This window comes from Montipora foliosa, chromosome 4 (genome assembly GCF_036669935.1).
Source record: "Montipora foliosa isolate CH-2021 chromosome 4, ASM3666993v2, whole genome shotgun sequence".
Lineage (NCBI taxonomy): Eukaryota > Metazoa > Cnidaria > Anthozoa > Scleractinia > Acroporidae > Montipora > Montipora foliosa.
Genome location: NC_090872.1, coordinates 21,849,460 through 21,875,852, shown reverse-complemented (window position 1 = coordinate 21,875,852; position 26,393 = coordinate 21,849,460). Strand labels below are relative to the sequence as shown.

At 38.8% G+C, this 26,393-nt stretch overlaps 3 protein-coding genes across 4 annotated transcripts in view; 2 read left to right on the top strand and 1 right to left on the bottom strand.

The window, feature by feature from the left end:
- Positions 1-366: 366 nt before the first annotated feature.
- On the bottom strand, positions 367-3,569 carry LOC138000274 (uncharacterized). Its single transcript, XM_068846563.1, has 4 exons — positions 3,060-3,569; positions 1,809-2,093; positions 1,405-1,450; positions 367-1,201 (listed from the first exon to the last, which is right to left on the bottom strand). The coding sequence occupies exons 1-4, from the start codon at positions 3,535-3,537 to the stop codon at positions 439-441; spliced, it is 1,572 nt and encodes a 523-aa protein (XP_068702664.1). The 5' UTR covers positions 3,538-3,569; the 3' UTR covers positions 367-438.
- Positions 3,570-3,664: 95 nt separating this feature from the next.
- Positions 3,665-25,384, top strand: LOC138000273 (uncharacterized). The gene is made up of 22 exons (XM_068846562.1): positions 3,665-4,216; positions 5,728-5,939; positions 6,654-6,692; positions 7,401-7,439; positions 7,902-7,949; positions 11,419-11,513; positions 12,524-12,618; positions 13,318-13,412; positions 13,719-13,823; positions 14,144-14,219; positions 15,282-15,363; positions 15,627-15,683; positions 15,979-16,017; positions 16,176-16,301; positions 16,664-16,801; positions 16,991-17,026; positions 19,313-19,373; positions 20,066-20,167; positions 20,927-20,968; positions 21,065-21,172; positions 21,830-21,865; positions 22,674-25,384. The coding sequence occupies exons 1-22, from the start codon at positions 3,894-3,896 to the stop codon at positions 22,775-22,777; spliced, it is 2,058 nt and encodes a 685-aa protein (XP_068702663.1). The 5' UTR covers positions 3,665-3,893; the 3' UTR covers positions 22,778-25,384.
- Positions 25,385-25,745: 361 nt separating this feature from the next.
- LOC138000275 (uncharacterized) overlaps positions 25,746-26,393 on the top strand; it is a 35,520-nt gene continuing 34,872 nt past the window's right edge. For both annotated transcript variants that reach the window (XM_068846565.1, XM_068846566.1), the window contains exon 1: positions 25,746-26,393. This exon is cut by the window's right edge. The gene's annotated coding sequence lies outside the window, so the exon portion shown is untranslated.

Below are 26,393 nucleotides of genomic sequence, written 5' to 3'. Positions count from 1 at the left end.
GCAGCCAGCTTAACTGCTGAAAACACCGCCGAATGCTAACAAAATTGGCATGGTATTCAGTAGTTACTCCCCCCAGCCAGAAGGGTTTAACTTTATTGACAATCACAAGCACATAACAAATTACCATGTGCGACGACGAAACATCACTTAAGGGGAAAAAGGTTATTTCATAAATGCAATAATCTTTGCAAGTTAAAATCATCATAAGTCAAGATAATTACAGCGGATTTAATACATATACACAAAGGCTTGACGTTTTTAAAGTTTAAATTTTAATCTTAATGATCAGCAACTGTTTTCATGATTACCCCAGTTTCCTTAGTCCCTTCCCCTCCCCCCCCCCCCCCATTCTAATAGGAACCCGATTAAAACAAAAAAAAACCTTCGAGGGAAACTTGGGATTTGGTCGAATAGTCTACAGTAACCTTGCTTTAACATCTATGGACTGTGGTGTCTGTTGATGATATCCCTTGCTTGAATGTACATCGAGATTCCATGGTTTCCATCATGACTATGGGGATCTACCAATCTTTGTAGCTCAACTAAACATTCGCCGGAAAGCGATACCGCATTGACTGGGACCACTACCTCGTTTCTCTCTGGTAATATGGCGTCGGCTATTTCTGGTTCAGAGACCCCATAATTTTCGGCAACTATGTTTTCCTCGAAGAAATCTCTGACTGCACTGTGGTTGGAACCAAACATACGTAACATGCCAAGAATGTAGAGCTGGTTAGGGGTTTTCTGGTTCTCTGTGGATAATTTGTGGTTGTTCCAAGATGCTTTAAAATTCCTCAAACTGTTATTTATTCTTGGAATGAATACAAGGTGCAGTGCAGCAAGGTCTATTTCGCTAGTAGCATCAAGAAGAGCTTGGTTTTCTAAAAAATAAAAAAGACGCCTAAAGTATTCTGTGACCATTTTTCGCATATCTCTCCAAAGTCTCTCTATCCGCTGGTTGTGCACGGAACTTCCTTGTAAAACGCTACCTCGACCCTCTCCTCTTCTCTGCAACATCAGCCGCTTAACCTCCCCGTTTTCTACACCTTTATCGATCCGTATCCTTGACGGCCAACAAAACTCTTCCGTTGCAGAAACGAAAAGACTTGCCACAGTCGCTGCTCTGTTGTTATCTGAACATTTAAGGTAGACAACCAGCCTCGAATAGCCATCGATACCTCCGTGAACAACCAAACGCCACCTGTAAAATGACAGTATTGTGATGGTTATGACTTTTACAACTTACCAGCGCCTGAACCGTAGATTTAATCGGTGGCTTTGTACACTTACATTTTCTCGCAAAGAAGTCAGTTAAAAAAATTGGTAGACGTTGCGCTGGGCGCTGCGTGATAGGATGGGTTTCCCGTGCTGCCAGAAAAAGTAACTTAACTTACATTACCTTACCTTATCAGTTTGTGGTTGCCATCTAAATGCCAAAGACTGTTCGGGGCTGAAGATGGAAGGGTTTAAAAACTTCTGATCAGTTTATGCGTAAAAAATTGATAGGGATATTTAAAGAATCGGGGACAATCGTTATGATAAGCTTCCTACTCGGAGAAAAAAAGTTCTCCGAGTAGATTAGAAAACCATCAAACCCAAATTAGACGCCAAGTCGTGCACATACTGGTGAAAGACGAAAGCTGTGCCTATAAAGCGCTCAAGCGGCCCTAAATTGGGTTGCACCTAAAATGTCACCACTAAAAATATTGACATGAATAGCATGGGTTATCAATGTTGCATTTTAGGAATAACGGGGTTGAGAATAAATATTCCATTGATAGATTTTACTTAAATAAGACTGCGGCTACCTGGAACGGAATAAGTCACCCTGGGCGTAAGGTTGCGCCACCTCAAGTTTGCACCAACTGGGTCCACGGAAATGAGCGCGTCGGATATATCAGACCGTGATGCATACAAATTTCTAGCTGCTAATTCCCCTTCGATCATGATTATTCCTGCATCCATTGATCTGCTCTTTATTTCTTCGACAACTTCCCGCAATTCAGCCGAAATCAAAGTCCTTCTTCCCCGCTGGTGCTGCCTTCCCATACTAAAGTAAACCCTCCTACGCCAAATAGTAGAAATCGACACACCTAGAGATAAACGAATACAATTATAATATCATTTTGTTTATCAAATAATTCTGCACAGGATAAAGATGTCAAGTCCTTCTTGTTCTAGGGACTTGACTTGGTTTAGTGATGTGGTACCGTTATGACGCCTAAGAATGATAAAACATGACGAAAACCAGGAATAAAATTAGTCACGATAATTTTTTTTCTCCAAATTTTCACAGAAACTTTGACGTTTTCCCTGTTTTTGAAGTGTTCAAAAACACTTCAAAAACTTCAATTAAAAAAAAAAAACTTCATTTCAAAACGTTTGGACCGTTAAGCACAGCTTCACTTCAGTCTGCGCGACGTTGATTTCATTTTGACACCCGCCTGGGTTTTGAGAATCTTGACAATTTGTCACGAATATCGTGGCCGGTATCGACAGAAAACGCCTACCAACTTGGTAACTTGTATACAAATTGATAGAGCACAAGCAAACTTGAAAAAAATCAACGCAAAGTTAATTAATGGCACCCGAACATAATGAGAGGCGTACAAACCTTAAAACTTGCATACAAATCATTTAATGACGAACACTGATACACGGACATAAAAAAAAAAAGTAATAGGCAAAGCTTACAAACTTAAAGGGAAGCTAACAAATACAATAAACTGCTCGAAAACGTAAGAAAATGACTAATACTTTCATAATATTGAAACAAAGTGTATTTCTTTCAGTTTTTAGGGCTGTAACCATTTGAAAAGGTATTGAACTTGCTTATATTGTTAAGGGAGAAACAATTTTCGTATATTTGTTTCAAGTTTATTAAAGTATCACCCATTTTATTAAGTAAACGAGGGGCTTCTCGTGTCGGACAGTATTCTGCTAAGTTTGTAGGCTCTGCCTTTTACACAACTTGAATGCATGTTGTCAAGTTTGCACACGTTTCATGTCTTACAAGTACATACTATGCTCATTAGTCATTAGTGCACTGCATGGATTACCGAGAGCTTTTGCGATATCCATCCACGACAAAGCGTATGCGCGCATAACTTCCAGTTGTTCCTTGGTGATTATATATGAAGGTCTGCCAATGCTCCTCGTGGCTGATAATGGTGCCCTGTAGCAGAGGTGTTCCGCTAGGAAAGGAATTAAACAACTGTATTGTTCAATCATCCGACCAAGTATGCCTTCCAAACTAAGAAGGTTTGTTACCAGCATCTGTAACGTTGGTTCTGAACAAGGCCTTGATGTTTCTAAAGTCCAGTGGATTCGCCTGAGATGTTGTATGGCTGCTTCCAGTTTGATTTTAAGCCCCGACAAGCGTTCATTACTTACATTCGGGTCCTCTATGGAATTTTTGGCGAGAAAGTAGAGATCGTGTACCTCGTTGACAAATACTTCAACTGTTTGGGGGTCAAGCGCGACATCTGAAAAACAATTTTTTTTTTGTATCGAAGTTAAAAATGACATGGCTACCATGAGCTAGGGGTTCTATTTATATTTTGGGTTACCTGTGTCGGCTTGCGAGAAAACAATTAGCAACACAATAATCGCGGACACGGACCCTTCCATAAAAGGCATCTGAATAAGATTAAGTGAAAGTTTCTTTTCCTATTTCGTCTAATGGTTTCTTTCTATAGCTTTAAACCTGTAAACGGGCTATAACAGCAGCTTTGGATCGCGCTTTAGGTGACCTTTGATGCGATACCATATGGTTTCATTGTATTTGATTGGTTTTGTAGTTTCCTCTTCAGCACATGACGTGGGTCTTTTGTCCTTTATGCTATTTGATACCGGAAACCTCTGCCAGGTTGCACTGAGGATTTTTTTGTGAGATGTCCGAAGAATTATTTAGTAGCTTAAGTTCAACCATGTCTTCTGTTTTGCAATCGATTGATCTCGAACAGGAAAGGTTAACAAGTCGACCAAATGCTGTTGGTCCTTTGTTCAACAGCTCGTCCCCAGAAACGACGAGCCGAATTACAACCAGGAATGCGGGTGCCAAGCCCACAAGGACATTTGTGTGGCTTGGCCAAAACGTAACAAATGTGGATTTATCGTCATTAGATGGTAAACGCGTTAAGTTTTCAAAAGGGATGGCTTCGGACGCAATTTTAACGTTGCTGAAGAGAGAAATACCGCAGATCGGGTCAACCAGGTAAGCTTAGCCTACATTTAATTGAGAAAAAGGTTACCGACTTGATGCTTTGGTGTTAGAAGATTCGTCCCAATATTATGAAGGAAAGCTTTAATGTAACATGCACAAAGCAGCAAAGTGAAAAATATCATATCAAAATTAAAAAGTATTCGTTTTTTAATTTTGTTTTCCAGAACACGTTGTCGTTTTTAATCTCCCGAGTAGTGAAACAATACATCAATTCAGAAATGATCGACATTTTTGGCAGACATTGCTCTGCTATGATGAGAGTTTCAAGTTAACACTTCATTGTTATGTTTCGTAATCCCTGTGGCTGTTCTTAGGGGGGATTGAATAATTCCAATTTAACAACTTGAGTTGTAATAAAAAGGTGGGCTATTTTCTTAAATGGAAAATCCTCAAGTAGGAGAAATCTCGTTTTCCCACTAACGATAGGAATCTTTTATGATCAAATTCCAACAGAAAGGAGGGGAGTGGCAAACATGGTCTTTGACTCGTCAGCCCGACGTTCTCTCGGACCTTGAACACAAGAAAACCCCTCTTGCGCCTAGAATAAAGAGCCCGAGTAAGCGTCTAAAATATAGCGCAGAGCCCGCTTCACCATAAATGCTTTTAAACGTGCGGTTTCAGGTCGTTTCAGGGGCCGTTATCGACCTGGAATGTTACTCGCTCTTTGTAATATTCCTTAAACAGGTCTATCGAAATGCGGGCTGCATGTGCAGCACTATTACTTTTTCCTTCCTTAACCAATGATAATGAAACCCCAAAGAGTTGATACCAAAGTAGTGTCAACACTAGTGTTACACTGTGTTTCTCTCAAGCGTGACAGCAACCAATTGCTCTGAATGGCGTTGTCGCTGGCGTAGCCATCATCTTTGCTAAAACAACCTCATATTCGCTAAGTTGTATTTCCTGCCGCTAAATTCCATTCGCTGGCGCAAATTTCTGTTCGTTGTCACCAATACGAATTCGGGAATATAGCCTGAATTTTCAGCCGCCTCCTCCGCCCTCTGGCTGGAGAGTTTTAGCAACTACAATGCAATTACGACGTCTAGAGGATGTCCCAAAATGGCAAGAAAATATTAACCAACACTTTCGTTCCCAGGCCATCCCGGTATCACAGCCCGAAGTTATTGCTGGGCAGTCGTCAGCTTCACTGTTGGTTTTCCGTGTTTTAAATGAAGTTGAGCCACTTAGGGAAGTACTTCCCCACTTCCCTAAGTGGCTCAACTTCATTTAAAACACGGAAAACCAACAGTGAAGCTGAAAAAAGTAGAAAAAGCGTAACAACTGTTTTACATGATTGCCGGGTGGGAACAGATACCTGCTTGATTAGAGTGAAGATATAGTTGACATCATATTGTCATTGATGTGCCAGAGCCTCACTGGCTGTCAAAACAGAGGGTCTTTTGTTCCTGTGGTTGGCCCATTTGAATAACAAAAGCAATGTTTGTAAACAGATGTTATCCCTATAGGTTTGATTTATACATCTCATGTATTCATTTTGACAGCACAATCAGCTTCTATAAGTCAAAGAGTGCAGGGAATCATGCCCTCTTCTATGTTGGCTCCTCTCTATCTGGGAATGAGATAGTTTCAAACTACAAATACAGTACAACCAGAGTTTTCTTAGCAAGAGGACAGGAACCTCCTGAGAATGATGATGTCATTGAAGAACCTGTTACTGTGGTCAGCTCAAATGTCCATCAAATCAGAGCTACTGGTATGTAATTTTCCAGCTTGTGCAAAGAGGCAGACGTTATAACAGATATAAGCAGAGGTTGCATATCATGCATTAGATTACAGAAGTGAAAGGGTCCAGCAGGGTGTCGGTTGTTTAATTTCACACTTAATAATAATAATAATTAGTAATAATAATAATAATAATAATAATAATAATAATAATAATAATAATAATAATAATAATAATAATCACTATATTTAAGTCTCAAGGTTATTTAGCAGAGCACAAGTGCTCTACTGATTGGGGAGAGTACAAACCAAATCAAATGTTGGATTTTTGAGGACAGGGGAAAACCAGAGTACACAGGGAGAAACCTCTCACAGCAGCGTACAGAACCAAGAAACTCAATCCACATATGGCAGCGAACCTGATAACTGAACCTGGGCGGGATTCATGGAAGGCACCACTGCACCAGCCCTGCTCTCGTTAAGGGCTTTCATACTACATGTACAAAAGAGTTAAAGAAATAATATAAACCTGCATAAAGTGAAACAGTTGAAACATCGCTGAAAAATGGCTAAACCTTCCATACGATAATTCCAGGTAAATTGAGATAACCACATTATTCTAATAAGGGCTACAAAAGAGAGCTTCCTAACCCCAACTGGGATCCTACCCAGAGTGGAACTTCCGATAAAGGTGTTTCAGACTACTGAAACATGTTGACATTGTACCTTCATCTTTGTTTTGTAGATCGTTTGATTACTGATGACAGCAAAAAATGCATCAAAGGTATTTAATATATGTATGCACTATGCCCCCTGAATAAAGCTAAAACTTGGCTATCAATGCCACAACCTGTTTGCGAGGTAAAATACACTGACAACAGCAATGGGGGAAAATTGGGCCTTGTCCAACAAAGCCGTTGCAAAGGCGAGGGCAAGAAATTGCCAATACTCATGATACTTAATAGGATAATGGTTACTTTTAAAGTAAATGTGTAAACTGCAACAGCATTGGCTATTTTTTCATTAAAAACAATGCCAAAGCCGAGCAATAATACAAAATGCCAATAGTTGTTATACCCAAGGAGGTGATTGGGGTGGTGTTGGGCAAAATTTTGCAACAACCAAGGTACAACTCAAACGCAATCTGTTTCCAAAACTGTTTGTACGCCATGTACGCACCATGCAAGTGTGATCAATTCAAATCTTGGATGAGGGGCAGCATAATTCAACATTGGCTGGATTGGCTGACCCAGATGTCTTGACCCAATCTCCTCTCGGTTAAGACAACACAAGATTGCTGCGAGGAAAAGTCATAACAATTTTCATTCAAGAAGCAAATAAATTCCTATATTACCTAGTGTTACGATTCACATATGAACTGAAAATGAGGGTTTCTTGAGATTAGTGTTGATTCAATCCTTAACGCTACAACTGTAATGGTCAGAGTTCATGTATGCACCTCTCTCATGAGTTTAATTTTGGTCCCATCTAGGGCATTTTGGACCACAGTATCATGAGGCAGGCACAACAGGTACTGACATACTGGATTGTAAATTGGTTAAGTCAATATCAGTGGAGTTGAATGTTTATCTGTAAATGCCAAAAGCCTAGTAAAAACAAAATTCTACCTAAAGCGACTGTCAGTGTTGGAGGCAGACTAAGTTAAAAAAAATCAATGGCTATTTACAACCATTATTAAGTAATAACAAACCGAAACACATGACCTTGAAGCATTTAATGTAATACAACTCTCCTTGGAATAAAGCAGGGGATTTTTGGACACCAATTTTGTGGCCAAATATGGACAAAGTGAAGCTGCATATGTGCAGGAAAATGCGAGCTTTGTTAGATATAAGTAATGAAATTTTTAAATTTAAAAAACCCAAGCCCTGAACCAGAGTCAAACGTTTCAAGGTCATGAGCTTCTCATAATATAATAAGCGGGTATTGTAGATATCTCTTACATTTTGTTTTTATTGGTTTAATTTTGCAGTTGGTTTAATCACAGTGGACAACTGTGATGATGGGCTATATTACCCAGGTAATTCCATAAAAGGGCTTTTCTCTATCTTTCAATGAGTTTAATTAGTTACTTATTTTAGTACCGTAGAGTTCCGATAGTAGCGACCCTCGTTACTTTCGGAATTAGCAGCCTTTGGGGGTCGTAACTTTAGGGGGGTCGTTACTTTCGGGGGGTCGTTACTTTCGGGGAACAGAAATCGTTTACAAATAGCACTGGCGTGATTTTTTTTTCCCGAAATTTAAACGAACATAAAATGAAAAAAGAACAACATTTTGTTTGGATTCCACATGTGTAGAGTGTGTTTCATAAAAAGAAGGTAACAATGATAAATACGTACATGTACCGACAGCAATACTGTAATAAAATACCGTAAATCAATATCAACACCAATAAACAAAGGAGACAAAATTCGTCTAAACAGTTTCATATTTTTACTGCGACATGGGTGGGTTCCGGATATCTTCCTAGATTGTATTGTCAGTGGTCGGGACGAGTTGTATTAGTTTGTCTCTCAGTTCTTTTCTTAGACTTCTAAATCCTTTCTTGACGCCAATTTCATAAACGCAGGGAATCTCAATGCCTCCTCCTTGAACCCATACACCTTCTGGCGCACTCCTGCTTTGGCCAGATACACGGCAAGTCATCTTGATTTCCTTTTCCAGCAATGGCTTGTACAGGACCTCCGCTAGACTATCAGGCACGTGTCCAACTGTAGTGGCATCTTGTTCGCCGCCGTTTGTGTTTTTCATCTTCACCACTATGGCGTTTTGTGAATATGCGTTAGAAGGCTCGGGAATGCAGTTGCACACTTCATTAATTCGCGGATTAGACCGATAGCAATGATCTCCCTTGATACGTGAAGTAATTGTGCATAATCGGCGGTAAATAGCAGCCATTGGTAATCAATTTTCACTTGAACAGTGTACTTTCCTAATGCTGATGCGAGGGTCTTGTGTATGTATATTGTCGAGTACGGTATGAATGGATCGAAATCGACCAATCACAACCTCTGGACGTGACCTTTTGAACCCATGAAAGTTATCTTCTGTTGGTTATATCTATTTCCCGAGACTTCCGCTAAAATTATGTTTACAAATGAATGGATCGAAATCTACCAATCACAACCTACAGACGTGACCTTTTCAACCTAAGAAAGTTTTCCCGAGACGTCCGCTAAAATGACAGACATTACGTGGCATTGAGTTCTCGTCTTTCCTAGGTGAAAATATGGAGAACGTTTGCCTATGTGGAAGGGCAACAAAATATCATTGCTTACGATGTGAGACAACCGTTTGTGTCTTGTGTGCTCCCGAAATTCAGAATCCTGAAGATGAGCCAGAATATAAGCCCATGAGTAAGGTTGGAATTTGTAACCAATGCAACAATACCGCCATTGCCGGCTGTCGTGTTGAGACCGACGATGAATCAGTAGTGTTGGAGGATATGGAGGCTTCCAACGATACCGGGCCAGTTCAGTTTGACACAGAAAATGAGCAAAGTTCAACTAGCGCAGTCTTCAGGGCCCTTGAGACAACGACGAACAGTAGCAGCAAAGGTACTGATATCCAAGTCCCCGACAAGAGAAAGCAATGGACAAGGGAACAAAAGCTAGAGTTCATAGATCTCTACAAGAAATACAAGAACAAGGCAAAGGCCGCTAGAGAGTTCAAAGCTCGCTATAAGTTCGAAGTGAAAGCTAGCACGTATAATCCATGGATCAACCAAGAACATAAACTTAGAAATTCAAAGTACAAATCGAAAAAGGCAGGAGCTGGTCGGCATGCAGCTTTTCCTGACATGGAGAAGAAATTATTTGAGGAATTCCAGGAACTTCGTGGGAAAGGTGTCAAGGTTAAGGAATGGTGGTTCCGAAGTCGATGCAAACAGTTAATGGCAGAGCTGCATCCAGGAGTGGAATTCAAAATGTCAAACCACTGGTTTGATCGCTTTAAATCACGCTATGATATCAGCTTGCGGCGCCCAACAAATGCGGCACAGAAACAGTCTGAAACACTACGTACATCTATTCAACAATTTCACAGATATCTCAGAAGAATGGCAACAGTTAAAGCAACTGAGCTGGAGGGTGTCCAAGAGGGCATTGTAGGTCCCTGGGAATTACGCGATATAGCTAATATGGATCAAACACCTCTGCAATTCTGCTTCAACACCAAGGGAGCTACTTATGCAGAAAGAGGAGAAAAGTCAGTATGGACCCGGACGACAGGTGAAGGCCATGATAAGAGACAGTGTACCGTGCAATTGACCATATTTGCCGATGGCGAGCCTCGCATCAAACCCTTGCTGATCTTTAAGGGCACAGGACAACGAATTCCAGACAGAGAAAAGAGGCAGTATGATCCTAGAGTCGTGGTCAAGTTCCAAGAGAACGCGTGGTGCAATGAAGAAATGATGGTCTTTTGGCTTAGAAATATGTGGAAGAAGCCAAACATGTTTGGCCAACCACGCGATAGACTTCTTATCTATGATGCGCATAGAGCTCAAACAACAGAGAGGGTAAAGACCATTCTGACGCAAGAGTGCAAGACGACACTGGGGCTTGTACCTCCGGGCGCAACGAGCAAGGTTCAACCACTCGATGTTACATTTAATGCGGAATTTAAGAAAAGTGTCGACAGACTAGCCACGGAACACTTGTCCACAAATCCAGAGCAATTTATGACGGGAAAAGTGACTGCTGGTGATCGGCGTGTGCTTTTCACGAAATGGGTGGGTACGGCATGGCAAGAGACCTCGCGCCGGCTGAAAGACACGGTTATTCGCTCATTTGTGAAATGTGGAATTTCACTGCCCATTTCCGGTAGCAGGGACAGTGAAATAAATATCGATGGTTTACCGGACTACCGCATGGGTGAATCAGCTGATATAGAGGAGATCGAGTTCTTCAGTGACTCAGATGAGGAAAGCTAAACTGCTTCGATTGTACTGCATGATGCACCGCTACGTTTAATTTTGTATCTCAGTGTCATTTAATTGGAACAAAGACGTTCATGTTAATGATAATCGACGAAAACTTCACAGAGTTTTTAATATGAATTTGAAGAAACGTTCCTGTTGTTAATACGAAATTATACCGGTTTACGTGCTTACATCACTACATCAGTGAACTGTTCCCCTTGTTGCAAATTTAAGTGCCTTATTGTGAACGTATTACGGTATTGTACATTATAATTTTGACTGTTGATTGACAAATTAAAGGTATACGGAATACAATTTAAAATAACTTGGTCTCGCTACTTTTGTGGGGGGGGGGGGGGGGGCGGTGATCACTACTTTCGGGAGGGGTCGCTACTTTCGGGGGGGTCGCTACTTTCGGGGGATCGCTACTTTCGGGATTTACTAGCAGCCACAAAAAATTGACGTTAATTTCGGGGGGTTGCTACTTTCGGGGGGTCGTTACTATCGGAACTTTACGGTATCTAAACGTAATCACCACATGCAAAATAACATATTTCATTTTCTTTAGGATTGTTGCATACATCACAAATGCAGCCAATAAATGCAGCAATGAGACATGCAAACGTAACTGGTTTACCCTTTGTTGGCATATCCTTTGAATGTGTAAGTCAAGTGTGATTTCGTTTAAAGGTAAACTCACTTTATAATCAGGCTGAGATTTTGTTAAAATCCATGCCTTGTACCAACCCAACCACCCAATTTGAATGGGTGTTTTTGTGATCACTGGGAGAGAGGGGCTTGGGAATAGGGATTTTAAACCCAGTATTTTTTAAATTGTTAGTTAAGAAAGACTTCAAATTCCTAGTTCTCCAATAATTTTGTTTGATAATTACCAAGGCACATTTCTTTAATAACCTATAATAAACATGCTTGTAGAATTATACTTATTTATCACTAACTGTTACATTTGATGAATTTTGACTCCACTATTCAATCAGACACAACACGACTAAGTCAATCACAACACAACTGTGTAGATACATGGGCATGTAGGACAGCAAGCGCCACAAGCCGGTTTATTTTGCTTACCTTATGCATACAAACTCCGCTCTAGCATAACAATACGTAAGCATACTTAATGGTACTGACCTCCTAAAAGCTTGTTAAAGGAAAAGTACACTGGGCACCTGCCGGATACGAAAACCCAAAACCCTTCGGGAATGAGGGAACGTATTCTCCAAACCCTATGCAAGTGCCACTACCCTATGGAGGCTAAGGGGAAAATTTAACAAAAAAGTAGGTGAAGAAAGCTGAACCTAGACTGATTCAAATCCCTAACGGATCACTATTTGTACAACAAATTACCCATAATCCCCACCAGACAACCAGACCCAGTGCTCTGGTCTGTGCCGTCAAAATATCCATTTCTGCCAATTTCGCAGCCTACAACTGTCAGAAATAGCATTTTAAGCTGTCAAAATCTATGTACTCTGCCATTAATCAGTCAAAAACTATAATATACCCTTCCATTTACCATTAATTGACTCCCAGGAGTGAGACTTAACAGATTGTACTCTGTCTAATGCCAGGCATTTGAGGTGTCAATGGCTATATACCCCGAACCCTGATATCTCTTTTCAATAATTATTGTAACTATAATAATCCCGTTTCAGCTTTGTCAGCACATCAATAAGGGGCCACGAATTGGTTTAGTGTTCATCACTAATCAAGCAAGCTTTTTAACTGTAGAGGAAAGTGAGATGTTAAGGTGAGTTTTCAAATGAACCCAGTCTGTTAATTGGCCAAAGATGATAATGTTCTAATTTGATATATGTTATGTGTTAAAATAAAACAATATTTTATTCCATCATTGGAAGTACATCTATACAGACGGCCAAGTCTGTTAGTTTAAACTTGAGGATGTTTGCCATTGCTACTGCGCATTTTTTCGCACATGTCACGCACACGTCATGCATCCGACGCAGACCACGAAAGTAAACACGATGCTAAAGGCGCAAACATTTCCACAAGAATGGAACGTGAAAGCTTGTGGCATCATGGGATAGTTGTGGGCTCTCGTGCGACCGAAGTTTTCTTTCTTAGACTAATATGTATCGTTTTTCAAGGTCTATTTCACCTCAGAAAAAGACATCAGCTGCAAAGGTTAATTTAGTTATATTAGTTATGTTGAATTGAGTATGCATGTTTACCTGATCTAAATTTCCCTAATGTAGCTTTTCTATGGCTTACAGTCGTAAGACAAGATCATCTTAAAGTAACGCAATCTTCAAAAAAGTGCACCTCATGATCTCGAAAAGGAGCACGGTGACCCCCCATTTTTTTTTTTTCTTGCCTTTTTGCCAAAAGTAGATCATTACCTTTCTGCGTGAAAAGTTTAAAAACAATCTGTACGTGGGAACATTTCGGGCACGAACGTCCTTAACTTCATATATTGTTTTTGTTTTAGAGACCTTTGTAACTACTATGTGTCACAAAGAATGGCAAGTGATGCGGATCCTTTAGTTTGGATTTCTAGCAAAGACAGTGTTGAAGGAATGATGGGTAGGGCTGTGAGAATGGCCTTAAGTTTTAAATACATAGTGGATTTTTGTAAAAACACTTGGAAAGTACCAAGTATAATTATTGAAGCTATGAATAATGAAGTGAATTTTGCCAAGACATTTTCTAAAATAGACATGGGGCAATATTACTGCACAGAATTAATGTGGCTACAAGTTCCCTAAATGATAATTTAATCCACACTATTGCTGGAGTCACATTATTTTCCTTTGAAATACCTCACCTTTGTTAACTGTGACAGTAGATCTATACAGTTTTGTTTTAAATCTAAATTTCTTTCATCTGCAGCACTACAAGATTTAGGGGGACAAAGTCTTCGGTTACCCCAGTTGATGATTTGTACCCCTTCACTTCGCAGTTTACGAGTACCAATGACTGTGGAGAAATTTACAGGTACATGTAACAATATACATGTAGTTAACATTAGGTTACAATAATATCAAGGGTATAGAGTTTTAACCTTCGAGCACTTAAGTAATTAATTTAATTGCGAGCCAGGATTTTTAACCTGTAAAATTTCATTTATTATTAACTTACCGTCAAGCTTGAAGGTCCTTATATTATTGCCTTATACTCTATAAAGGTATTGTGCCCTTGAATTGAGATTCCTGCTTTTCAACCCCCAACCCCAGTTCTCTGAATACCCCCCCCCCCCCTTCCTTTCTTTGAATATACCAATAATAATTGCAGACAAAAATTTTCATTTCTTAAAGGTGTATTTCCTGCATGTGAGTTTAGTGATGCCATTGAAAAAGCCATGGAAGCAATACAAGTAGTGATGATAAACAGGTGAGATGAATGCACACCTTTGTGACACCATTGAATTAGCCAACAGCTATTTAAAGTGTCCTTTCCAATGATTTCTAAATTAGGGATTCACTAAAATTAATATCTCAACATGAATCACCCTTGAAAGGGGCCACTGCATAACAAAATTATTATTTTAACGTTTAGATGCTTATCATCACAGTTATTAATTAACGTTACCTGAGCAGTATCAAAAGGGAAGCCTGATAAATTACAGGCTTGAATGCGATTTGAACCCTGACCTCTGTGCTACCGGTGCAATATATAATATAGTGCTCTACCAGTTGAGCTATCATGACATTTGGGAGCTGGTCATTTTGTGAGTTCATAGTGAGCCTGCAGACGCTATAGATATTATGAAAGTTAATATACATGTATGAAAGCCATGCATGTAAAACTATGCATTTGAACTGCAGATATAATTAAGTTGAGATGCTGGTCATCGCAGTTATTAATTAATTAACGCTAATTATGATATTTCACGTGTTAACTTTTGTCACATTTTTAAAACTACAATCATGGACAAAAGTGTTGAGAAGGTAGCTTCATTTTAAAAATAATCCCCCTCCCCCTTTATCTATGTTGGATTTTCCAGGGAAATAAATGGTGACTTTCTTACCTGAAGAACCAAACATTGAATATGGGGGAGGGGGGCCACAAGAGCATGGTATTTCCCAAATACTTCAGCTAATAGTTAGAAAAATCGAATTAGGTGTGAAGTGAATTGATCCCCGCAACCTTCCCAACAACATTTGGTAGCAATGACTTTTCAGTATCAGTTGGCAGGATCTTTAAACAATAAAAGAATTGAAGGTTTGCAGAATTCTAATATGGAAGGCAAAATATTAATCAATTTAAGCAATCATTAACATAAAGATAGCATTAACATTCCTTGTGATCTATACACACTTTCCACACCTCCCATCTGTATAGGGGATTGCTGTTGCATTAATCTTACAACTTTAAGTAACTCTTTGGATTTGGAAGCAAGCAATTAATTTGAGAAGTCAGGTACATTAAGTAACTTCTGTCTTACCATTATAGAACAACAAAAGTACAAGAAGTGGCCTTAAAGAAAAAACAGGATGAGGAGTATATCCTATCAGCAAGATGTGATGCCTCAAAGGTAATTAATGTGGTGATTATTCATTAAGATGCACTATGCATAGATTAGTTTTATGTATCTTTCAGTAAATTACACTGTGTTGTTTGTCTGCTCCCTTTCGCTACATATATTAGATTGCCATGCCCATCCATTATTGAACGTGGATATTACACTTTTTGTTATTAATCTGCATTACTAAATTAAGGCTGGTTTCACCATTGTATTAGTTTAGTGTCTTAAAATAATATGTTATTTTTTGATTGAGTCTGCCTTCACTCATTTAGCAGTGCAGAGCAGGAACAAACAAAGTCAGTGAAAGTATCACCACAAGTGAGATTGAGGTAACATTAAATGATTCTCTCAAGTGTTCAATATCAGGAGGAGAACCCCACCCCCTCAAAGATTAAAGACAGCTAAAATTTCACAGTATCGCTCATGTTCAAGTCAGGCACACCATCCCATTATACTCATCACAGCAAAGTCAACAATTTAATGTAACATTGTTTAGCGATACATTGTTTTGCAAATGCCTGCTGTGTTCTTTACAATAATCAGTACATTGCTCATACCTTACAACATAAAATGTTTGCAAGTGGTCCCTGTTAAAAATGTTAATATATTTATTCCATCCAGCAGGTGCAAGAATTACCAGCAGTTAGTTCTCCAAGAGATGATGTGAGTTACAGTGCACTAAAATTAATGTTATGTTTACAGTATGAGCAACAGTGTTGTATAGCAGTTCTAAATAAATTAGGGAGTTTAAGCAAGCAACTTGCAGTTTACACCCTCCATAATATCTAATTTAACTTTCTGTTAAAATGGTGCCTTTGCAGATCAATAAAGTGAAACTTGTGAGAGCAAGAAGAGTGCTTCCAGAAGACACAGAAGGTGTGCTGATTAAGGTCCACACACCCATCGGTTTGTTGGAGAGAAGATTCAGGAGGAATGGGTTCTATCAGGTGATGAAGTGAATACTTAGTGAAGGATAATTTTAACAATATATTAACCACGACCACAGTAATAAGTGAATAACTTTTGCGTCATTTGTAAAATCGCAGCTAAATTTCAACCATAAAATAGTCTCCATAAGCCTCAAACATTGTTGTTGCATCTTGTATTCAAAAAAAGAAAGGGGATTATTAAAAACCTAAGATGAAAAAAAAAGTGCTTTCTTCAGATTAAGGCCACGGTTTCTGAGGCATAATGCATCTACACATACAACCCCGCATTGTATCCTTGTATGAACTGTCATATTTTAACTTGAAATATCCTTAGTTTCTTAATCCTACTATAATTATTACCCAAATGGTCTATTTTACAGGAAGTGTATGACTGGTTGGGCAGTCATAAAGATCTTCCACTGTACTTTGTTATTGGTTGTCAAAAGCAAAGTGGATTGGAGATCTATTATCCCCGAGACAGTGTCCAAGGTGGAGAAGTTCTCAAACTCATAGAAAAGGTACTTAAAAAAATGATTTATCATTTCCATTATCAAACAAGAATAATAATATTATTTCCATTATCAAACAAGAATAATATTATTTGTTATTAACAGCCAAGAAATCATAATAATGTTATTTCATTATACTCAGTCTAATAATCATGAATGAGATTATTAATTTTGTTGTTGTTGTTGTTGTTTTCACAGGACGGAGAAGTAAAGAACATAATGACTCATACAGAAGTAAGTGCAAGTGGGGTGGACCATTTCTGTATGGAGGGTATATGGACCTGGGAAAGTCACTGTTTCTGCAAGATTTGTTCTTCGTTTAATTACGGCATTAAATTTAACCACCTTGAGGCAGTGGTGCATGTTTGATCAAAGAAATTGCTAAAGGTATCCTAATTTCTGATTTTTGCCACTCCAAAATTCCTACATGTATGGAACTGGTCCATCCCTTAGTGCTTACAGGTGGAGGCTAAACGGTAATAATAATGATAATAATGATCCTAATCCTAATCAGAATCATAATCAATAATAAATATAATAATAATAACAATATTATTGTTATTATTATTATTATTATTATTAGTAGTAGTAGTAGTAGTAGTAGTAGTATAGGGTAACATACTTAGAAACCATAAAATTCCAAAGCAAGAATTGAAATTATAACAGAATCATAAGTGCATAAGTACATCATTACTGATTAAGTACAATCATGGTTGTGTAGTACACACTGCATAACTATACATTGTAAGTAAAACATACTGGCAGAGCATTTCCTGTTACAATGAATGTGAGAAATATTGTTTCAGGAGTGGTTGATCTGTCTGAGCGAGAAAGGAGTCTGATAGTCTAAGCAATGTGGTAGGGGTGCAGACACAGGAATTGGATTTGGGTTTTGGATGGGGAAAAGCTAGGGCAAAATGAATTGGCATATAGGGCTTTACAGGCAAAGACCAGGTATGAAGTTGATGGACTTGGAGTAAAGTGGCCTTACGGTTGGTAGAATTGGACAATTAGATTCAATTTCTGTTTCTATTAGGTCTGTAAATTATCATGATAAAGTTTGGGAAACCACTTGCATTCCACGTACATCTAGAGAAGTTCAGCCATGGGAGCACACCTGAAACTTTCGGTATCAAGTGTTAGAGGCAGAAGGTGAGTGCATTCACCTGGAGCTTCTGATATCTTATGCTGAGGTGGAAGGTGGGCTCCTCGTCTGTAGCCATTACACACAATGGTTCACACCTGAAACTTTCGGTATCAAGTGTTAGAGGCGGAAGGTGAGTGCATTCACCTGGAGCTTCTGATATCTTATGCTGAGGTGGAAGGTGGGCTCCTCGTCTGTAGCCATTACACACAATGGTTCACACCTGGAACTTTTGGTATCAAGTGTTAGAGGCGGAAGGTGAATGAACTCACCTGGAGCTTCTGATATCTTATACTGAGGTGGAAGGTGGGTTCCTCTGAAGCCATTACACATAATGGGATCACACCTGGAACTTTCAGTATTCAGTGTTAGAGGCGGAAGGTGAATGCACTCACCTGGAGCTTCTGATATTTTATGCTGTGGTGGAAGGTGGGTTCCTCTGCAGCACGTACGCACAATGGGTTCACACCTGGAACTTTTGGTATCAAGTGTTAGAGGTGGAAGGTGAATGCACTCACCTGGAGCTTCTGATATCTTATGCCATGGTGGAAGGTGGGTTCCTCTTCAGCTAGTACACACAATGGGTGCACACCTGGAACTCTTGATATCAAGTGTTAGATGCGGAAGGTGTGCACACACCTGGAGCTTCTGATATCTTGTGCTAAGGTGGAAGGTGGGTTCCCCATTGATAGTCACTACATACAATGGGCTCACACCTGGAACTTTCAGTATCAACTGTTAGAGGCGGAAGGTGTGCACACACCTGGAGCTTCTGATATCTTGTGCTAAGGTGGAAGGTGGGTTCCCCATTGATAGTCACTACATACAATGGGCTCCCACCTGGAACTTTCAGTATCAACTGTTAGAGGCGGAAGGTGTGCACACACCTGGAGCTTCTGATTTGTTGTGCTAAGGTGGAAGGTGGGTTCCCCATTGATAGTCACTACATACAATGGGCTCACACCTGGAACTTTCAGTATCAACTGTTAGAGGCGGAAGGTGTGCACACACCTGGAGCTTCTGATATGTTGTGCTAAGGTGGAAGGTGGGTTCCCTGTCGACAGTCACTACATACAATTGGTTCACCCACCTGGAACTTTGAGTATCAAGTATTAGAGGCCGAAGGTGTGTGCACACTTGGAGCTTCTGATATGTTGTACTGAGGTCAAAGGTGGGTTACCTTCTATCACAAGGATTTATTTCAAGTTTGGTGCTAGAATGCAAATGGTTACCTTTGGTTTATAAAATTAGCTTAATATCCTTAATTTGCCATATTCATTCATTTAAAAGTAACAATTGCTTAAAACAACAACTAATTGTCAATACAATCTCTTTTAGCCAATGATACTTCCCTCCTACTTTGCCTTTTTTTTCAGGTCACATTTTCTGGGACTTTCCCAGAATTGCCTGACCACAATTCAACTGTGGAATCTCCAGGTTGGTTTGCATAATACTTTTGTACAGTTTGTATTGGCAAGTGAAAGATGTTTAAGTAGTCTAGATCTAAAAGTTAAAAAGTTATCATTCAGTTAACTTGTGAATGTCCATCAGGATATTCACAAATGAATGGACATTATTTTTTTGTTGCTTCCTGAGCAACACAATAAAATTATATGCTGCAGTTAATTTAGAAAATGTTCAAAATGTGAAAATTTCACAACTCCAAGTGGCACATCGTCCTTTCATGTTATTTTATCCTCGTTTTGAGCATAAGCGTAAATATCTATAATTTTCGGGATTTTTGATGACTGCTAATAAAATTCTATGACTGCCAGAAAAAAACATTTACATATTCCATGGCTTTACCACCTTTTCCATGAACCCTGCTTGAGGATATTAATAAACTGTTTTGTTGCTTCCTGGATAACTTATTAAGCTGTTGCAACAGGCAAAGACCAGGAAAAGAAAAAATAGTTTAGAGGGTAGGAGAGAGGAGAAGAACAAAAACCCTACAAAAAGTAACTAGTTCCATCACAGGTACCATAAACTCTCCGAAGTTACAATGTAGTTGTGAAAAGTGCTCAATACTGCAATATTCAAGGTGCGGAAATAAATTGACAATGAAATAAATCCTCAGCAAGATACATTAATAAACAGGTTTGTTGCTTCCTGGATAACTTGTGCTACAGGTCTTGTCAAGGAAGGGATAAGATCAGAAAAAAAAAAACACAAGCAAGAAGGCACGGGACAGGATAAAAGCAAAAAGTGTACCAAAAGCAGTTCCATAAGAGGTAACAAAAACTCGATTGTTTGACTAACAACTAGTGTACAGTACTAATTGGTACTTGGTACATGTACTTGGTACTTGGTGTAAATCCACAAAGTACGACAAATCCAAAAATTCTCTTGATTTCAATATGGAATTTTTCCCTTATATGTATGTGGCCCCTGATCCAGACCAAAACGACCCAAACATGTACTTTTCCCCTGAGAAGAATAGCATTCACCTTCTATGGGATGCCCCTACATGAAATTTGAAGGGATCAAGGTTTGTGGACAACAGAAAGACATGAAAAATGGCTGATTTTTATGTCAACAGTTCAATTCGTACATGAATTATCCATTCAATTAGAATTATAACAGGTGGTGTAGACCAGTAATTCGTCAAGCAAAGAGAGGGGGGCTGTACATATCGCGGACTAGCATACCAGGGAGGCAGTGTGGTCTAGTTGTTAGGGAGTTGGGTTTTCATGCGATTGCCCAGGTTCAAATCCCGTTTGAGCTTCTTGTTTGAATTTTGTTTCCGGTTGTCCTGAATTCAACTCCAATATGCTTTGTAAATAGCCATCTGGTTACATCCTGCAAGTTAAGGTTCTTTATTAAGTGTCAATTGTTTCCTTCAGATTGTTAAAAGTGGGTTTTCTCTGATCTAGCTTGCTAGCCAAGTGAACTTCCGCTATGTGTATAAACAAAGCATTTACATTTATTACAATTTATTATTGTTTGAATGATCATATTGTTATTTGTCCTTTTTTTTTCCTGACTGGTAGGTGTCATGCAAAAAACAAAAATAAAGAAACACAAAGCAAACGGTATGATTAAAATGATTACGATTGATTGTTATCCCTTGTATTTTGGACCATCATTATAAAAGACATTCAAAACTGTTTGGTGCTTTATTGGAACAGATGCTGGTCGAGGAAAAGAAAGAAAAAAGCGGGTAAGAGAGGAAAGAGCAGATTTGGAAAGCAGGGACACAAGAAGAGCTAAACAAATCAAACCCAATGTAGTGACAGGTAAGAACATTACTTTATTAACATTGCATACTTTATGTATATTTTGATTCAAGTTAGATGATCCTCAGTTTAAATAATAATGTAAACAAGGGAAACAGTCCTCTATCGCTTTTACAAAATCTTTCTCAAAGATAATTCGACAAATGAAGGAAACAAATGAAGGAAAATTCTTGATTGAAACATATTTTTTTGATACACGCTCATTTTTCCTACCAGTCAATCAAGACGCATGTCCAACAACATATAACCAATCAAAATTCACGTGATGTCACAGCCGTGTTTCCATACTCTCATCTACAATGAGAGTGCACGTATGATGTATGGTACATACACCTTGGCCTAGTGACAAAAAGAGAAATAAGAAATACATAGGGTAATTGCATCTTTGAGTAAAACATGCATGTACAAGAATAAAAACACAAAATGAAAAAAGGCAATATGGCATGCAGACTTCACTGTTAATAGTCAGAGGGCCCTGTGCAGCAAAGATGCTCCCATGATCAGTGTAATATCTAGTTTCCCACAAATGATTTAATGTTGTCATAAATTGGGGTCAACGAAAATCTGAAGTGTTTAAGTTGAATTTAATGTAGACAAGCAACTACAAATCTTCAAAAATCTAACTATTTGATGTCATGTTTGCTTGTCATCCCACAGATGTTGTGAGAGAAGAGAAAGAAGACAGGAAGACAGGTATGATACGTTTCCCCTTTAGGGCCTCACTTGAAGTACCTATGAAGTATAAGCTACTTTTTGCTTACATGAAAGACATTTCACAACTACCAAAAATTGTATTTTCTTTGCTGAACTATCTGTCCCTTTCCCAAAGTTATTAAAGTTTTAGTTTAAAAATTGTTGATGTAACAAAAAAGTTTCCATTTAGCAAAAATCACAAAATCAAGTATGCACGTTAATCAAACTTGGCAGCAGTGATGTACGTCAGAGACATTGCCACGGCAACTCTTCTCCCCAGTCCATCTTGGCAAAGAACATAACATCTTTAAATTTGGATCAATTAAGGAGGGTCAAACAATTTAACTTGAAACACAAGTAGTTACACCTGTTTATAAGCTTGACGTAAATTCCCAAGCATCATTAATTTTGACAGCAACACACAAATGTTCTGGAAGAAATCTGTTATTTTGTGATTAGTCTTTGTACGTAGACTATTTCAAAGAAGAAAATGCCACTGTTTGTCATTCAGAAAGGCCTTTCAAAAAAGCAAAACATAGTTTTCCCTTCATAGGCACTTACAGTTAGCTTATGTCTACCATTTGATGTCTTTAAGAGAGGAAATGTGGCATTTAACCCATTCACTGTTCAGGCATCCCGGGATGCCTCCACTTGATGAATTTTATCGCCTGGTGTTAGAGGAAAATCTTTTAGTCTCACTCCCAGGAGTCAATGGGTTAAAGGTCACTGAAAGAATGTGAACAGAGAGCGACAACAAATGTACACAACTAGTAATAATTTGTTAAAATCAATATATTTTATTCAACAGATAATTCCACAAGCAACGAGCAGAACGTTGGGGGTACCAAAAGCAGAAGGAAGATCAGACGACAAAAGGAGAAAGAGCGAAAAAACCACATTATATTGAATTAACAAGACTATTTCAACTTTTCAAAATTAATTTCCTGTATTATGGAAGGCACTATGTCACGAAAAAAGGATGTAATTTCATGACACCCAAACTGCCTAAAAAGTAGAATGAAACATTTCAATAAACAGTTAAATCTTTTGAACAACATGAAAGAAATACAGCAAAAGGAAAGAGAAGCATGGATAGACCCAAATGGACAAAATTTGAAATGTATTGCATTTGGGTAATCTTAACCCTTTCACTCCCGTGGGGTTCCCCATTGACGAGTAAAATCGTCTAGCGTTAGACAGAGTAAAATCTTTAAGTGTCACTCTTGGGAGTGAAAGGGTTAATGAGGACATAGTTTTGAGTGAATCTAGCTGTTGTTAACCCTTTCACTCCCGTGGGGTTCCCCATTGACGAGTAAAATCGTCTAGCGTTAGACAGAGTAAAATCTTTAAGTGTCACTCTTGGGAGTGAAAGGGTTAATGGGGACATAGTTTTTGAGTCAAACTAGCTGTTGTTAACCCTTTCACTCCCGTGGGGTTCCCCATTGACGATTAAAATCGTCTAGCGTTAGACAGAGTAAATCTATAAGTGGCACTCTTGGGAGTGAAAGGGTTAATGGGGACAGTTTTTGAGTGAATCTAGCTGTTGTTAACCCTTTCACTCCCGTGGGGCTCCCCATTGACGATTAAAATCGTCTAGCGTTAGACAGAGTAAAATCTATAAGTGGCACTCTTGGGAGTGAAAGGATTAACTGAAAACTGAGTCGGCCCGACGTTTATCAAGTTTTTGCCAAACCGCCTGGGTATAGAAAGTTTTTGCTCAGAAACATCTTGTTCGTGATGTAACGCTAATTTTATCAGTAGAGTAATTTCACATTACCATTTTCGAGTTTAAAAACTCGTCATTATAAGTAGAGATTCCGCCTAAAAACCCTAAGATAGCTGATGTGACATAACCCCTTTACAGTAACACTACCTTTAGAAAAAGCATTCATTAAATACATGAAGTAGTATGAAAAAAGTACTTATTCTATTTTGGATTCTGTTAATAAAAAGACTGAACTCTTTACTATTTGCCTTTAGGTTCTGAATATGTCCAATACATTCCTTCTTTACAACTTTAAGTCCTTTGTCTCAAAGTCTTTAAGTGTCCTCAACTCCCGTGAACCCGTTGCTATTTCCATCCCCCAAATATTCCATTGCTTTGCAGTTTTGAAAGAAATACCTAAATGCAAAGCAGTTAACGTCAACCTTGTATTGAACCCATGGAAAAAGCGCACCACAAAAAATTTTTTAGTTCATAAGCACTTTGAAATTATAAGACTGGAACCACATTTACCACTAGCACTGAGCCCGTGACAGTGAGAACCCTAACAGCTAATCAGCAATTTGTTTCTTGTCATTGCTGTCATTGCTCAGGTAGCATTCATTTGACTTAAAGTGGTACTATGACCAAACAAATCAATCTTCTTTTTCTTTGAATTTCAAAACTGTTAACTAAACACTAAGTGACCCTAGTTTTAAGCCTTGATTTTAAAAATGATGCAGGTTTATTTTAACTGGAAATTCCTATTTGATGATCCGCCATTACTAATCTTGAGAGCTGGATCGAGGAGAAAATGATGTAAAAGACTTAAGAATACAATGCGTGTGCACGCAGCTAAATTAATATGCAGCACAGGAGTTTCGGGCTTTCAGACTTTTAAACAGATGTTTTGCATAGATAATAAGTTGCATTTACAAGCAGAAATTTTAAGCTAGTGAATAAATGACGTAAATTTCCTCTACATCTAACCCTCTGAGAATCAATCGGTCAGTTTTGAACATGAGTGCTAGCGGACCGTGAAATCCAAAACTTTCTCTTTAAAAGATTAAACTACCTTTGGATAAAAACCAAAGCGCAAATTTTGTTAGTCAGGTGTCAAAGAAACACACTTTCAAAACCTGAAGAAAAAAAAGGAAGTGATATTTTGATCAAGCTTATAGTAGCACTATAGTAGCAAGTTTAAATAAAGCTAAAGTACTTAACCCGAAGAACTTCCAAAATATCGCGACAGTCATGATACTCCAGCTACAAAAGCGCTAGCAAGTAATAAAAAGCAACAGTAATGAGGGTAAGAGATAAACGGCAAAGATCTAGAAGAACAATAGACTCCAGCTACAAGTGATAAAAAGCAACAGTAATGAGGGTAAGAGATAAACCGCAAATATCTAGAAGAACAATAGATGATGAGATAAGTAAAATAGACTTTAAATAACTTATGCAAAAAGTAAGTCAATCATAACAACCATCTCGATCTCCGTTAACTCCGGAATTTACGACATCGATTTTGGTCCCATACATGTTCAGTAAAATGCGATGACGCACATTGACGAGGTAAGCGGGGGAAGTCAGTAACGCCCGACGGGATAAATGATTTCCGACGACCCCATTAATGTTATTCGGAAGCAGGATAAAAGGTATTTATTCCGACTTGGGTAACGTTGTTATATACGAGTCGGCAATCGATTTTCCGGCCTCGGTTCCACTTTGTGTTATTTTCCCCATCGTGATTGGGTAATCTAATACCCGACCTCGAAAATTAATTTTCCATAGCGGAAATTCAATTTTCGATATCGATATTTCCCGATGTAATTTTGAACGGTTTTTTAAGCCATACTATAACCTGCGATCAGGCCCATTTTTAGCTTCGCCCATATGTTCTCTTATGTCGTCGCTCGCTAAAATTGGGCCTGACCAAAAGTTTCCTAGCCTGCGAACAGCAGACGCATTTCCGGTCGTCGCTTCTCTGCCTCCGAAAAATATTTTTCGGAGGCAGAGAAGCGACGACCGGAAATGCGTCTGCTGTTCGCAGGCTAAAAGTTTCCGGACGGTCGGCCAAATTTTGGCCGACCAAACTAGTGATCTGATTGGCTGTTGAAACGCCGGAAGTGAAAATGCCTTGCCATCGTGATTGTGTGGAGCTCTCGCGAAGTCCTCGAGACTAATCCGCCATTATCCGCCATAAGTGTACGAAAAAATTTGCTCCCTTTTGTTCTTACAATGCCTTGGACGGTGCAACTCGATGTTATTTGTATAAATGGAGATATGCCATCTGAAACATCTCATAACTTGTCCAGAATCGGGTTTGAATCTCTGGAACGAGTGAAATTAGCGATTCCGTTGTCGAGCTCTGTGAAAGTACTTTGGCACAAACTTCCCTGATGTTTTGAAAGCTAAATAGCTGGTTCTTTCAAATGGCAATGAAAGCGAAAGCCGATGCATATTGGTTTCCTGGATGAGACAAAGGACATATATATCAACAGGAGGAAATGCTGATAAAATCGCAAGTTACACGAATGCATGTTTTGAATATCTGTGTATCAAACGGCTTTATTTACTTACTGTATATGACACGGTTTGTTTGCACAATTTGGAGTCAAGATTGCTTCATAATATTTTCAGTTGATTTAACTTAACATTCGCACTCCAGAAACTAAAATGGCATGTTTCCAGAGAGACCAATAGCACAAAAATAAAAGAAACTTTGTGAGTCCATCTTACTGTTCGTACTCCATCAAAAAATTAACAGCCAAACTTATCATGATTTTAATGCGCGCAATTCTAGAAATACACTGCAACTGAAGATAT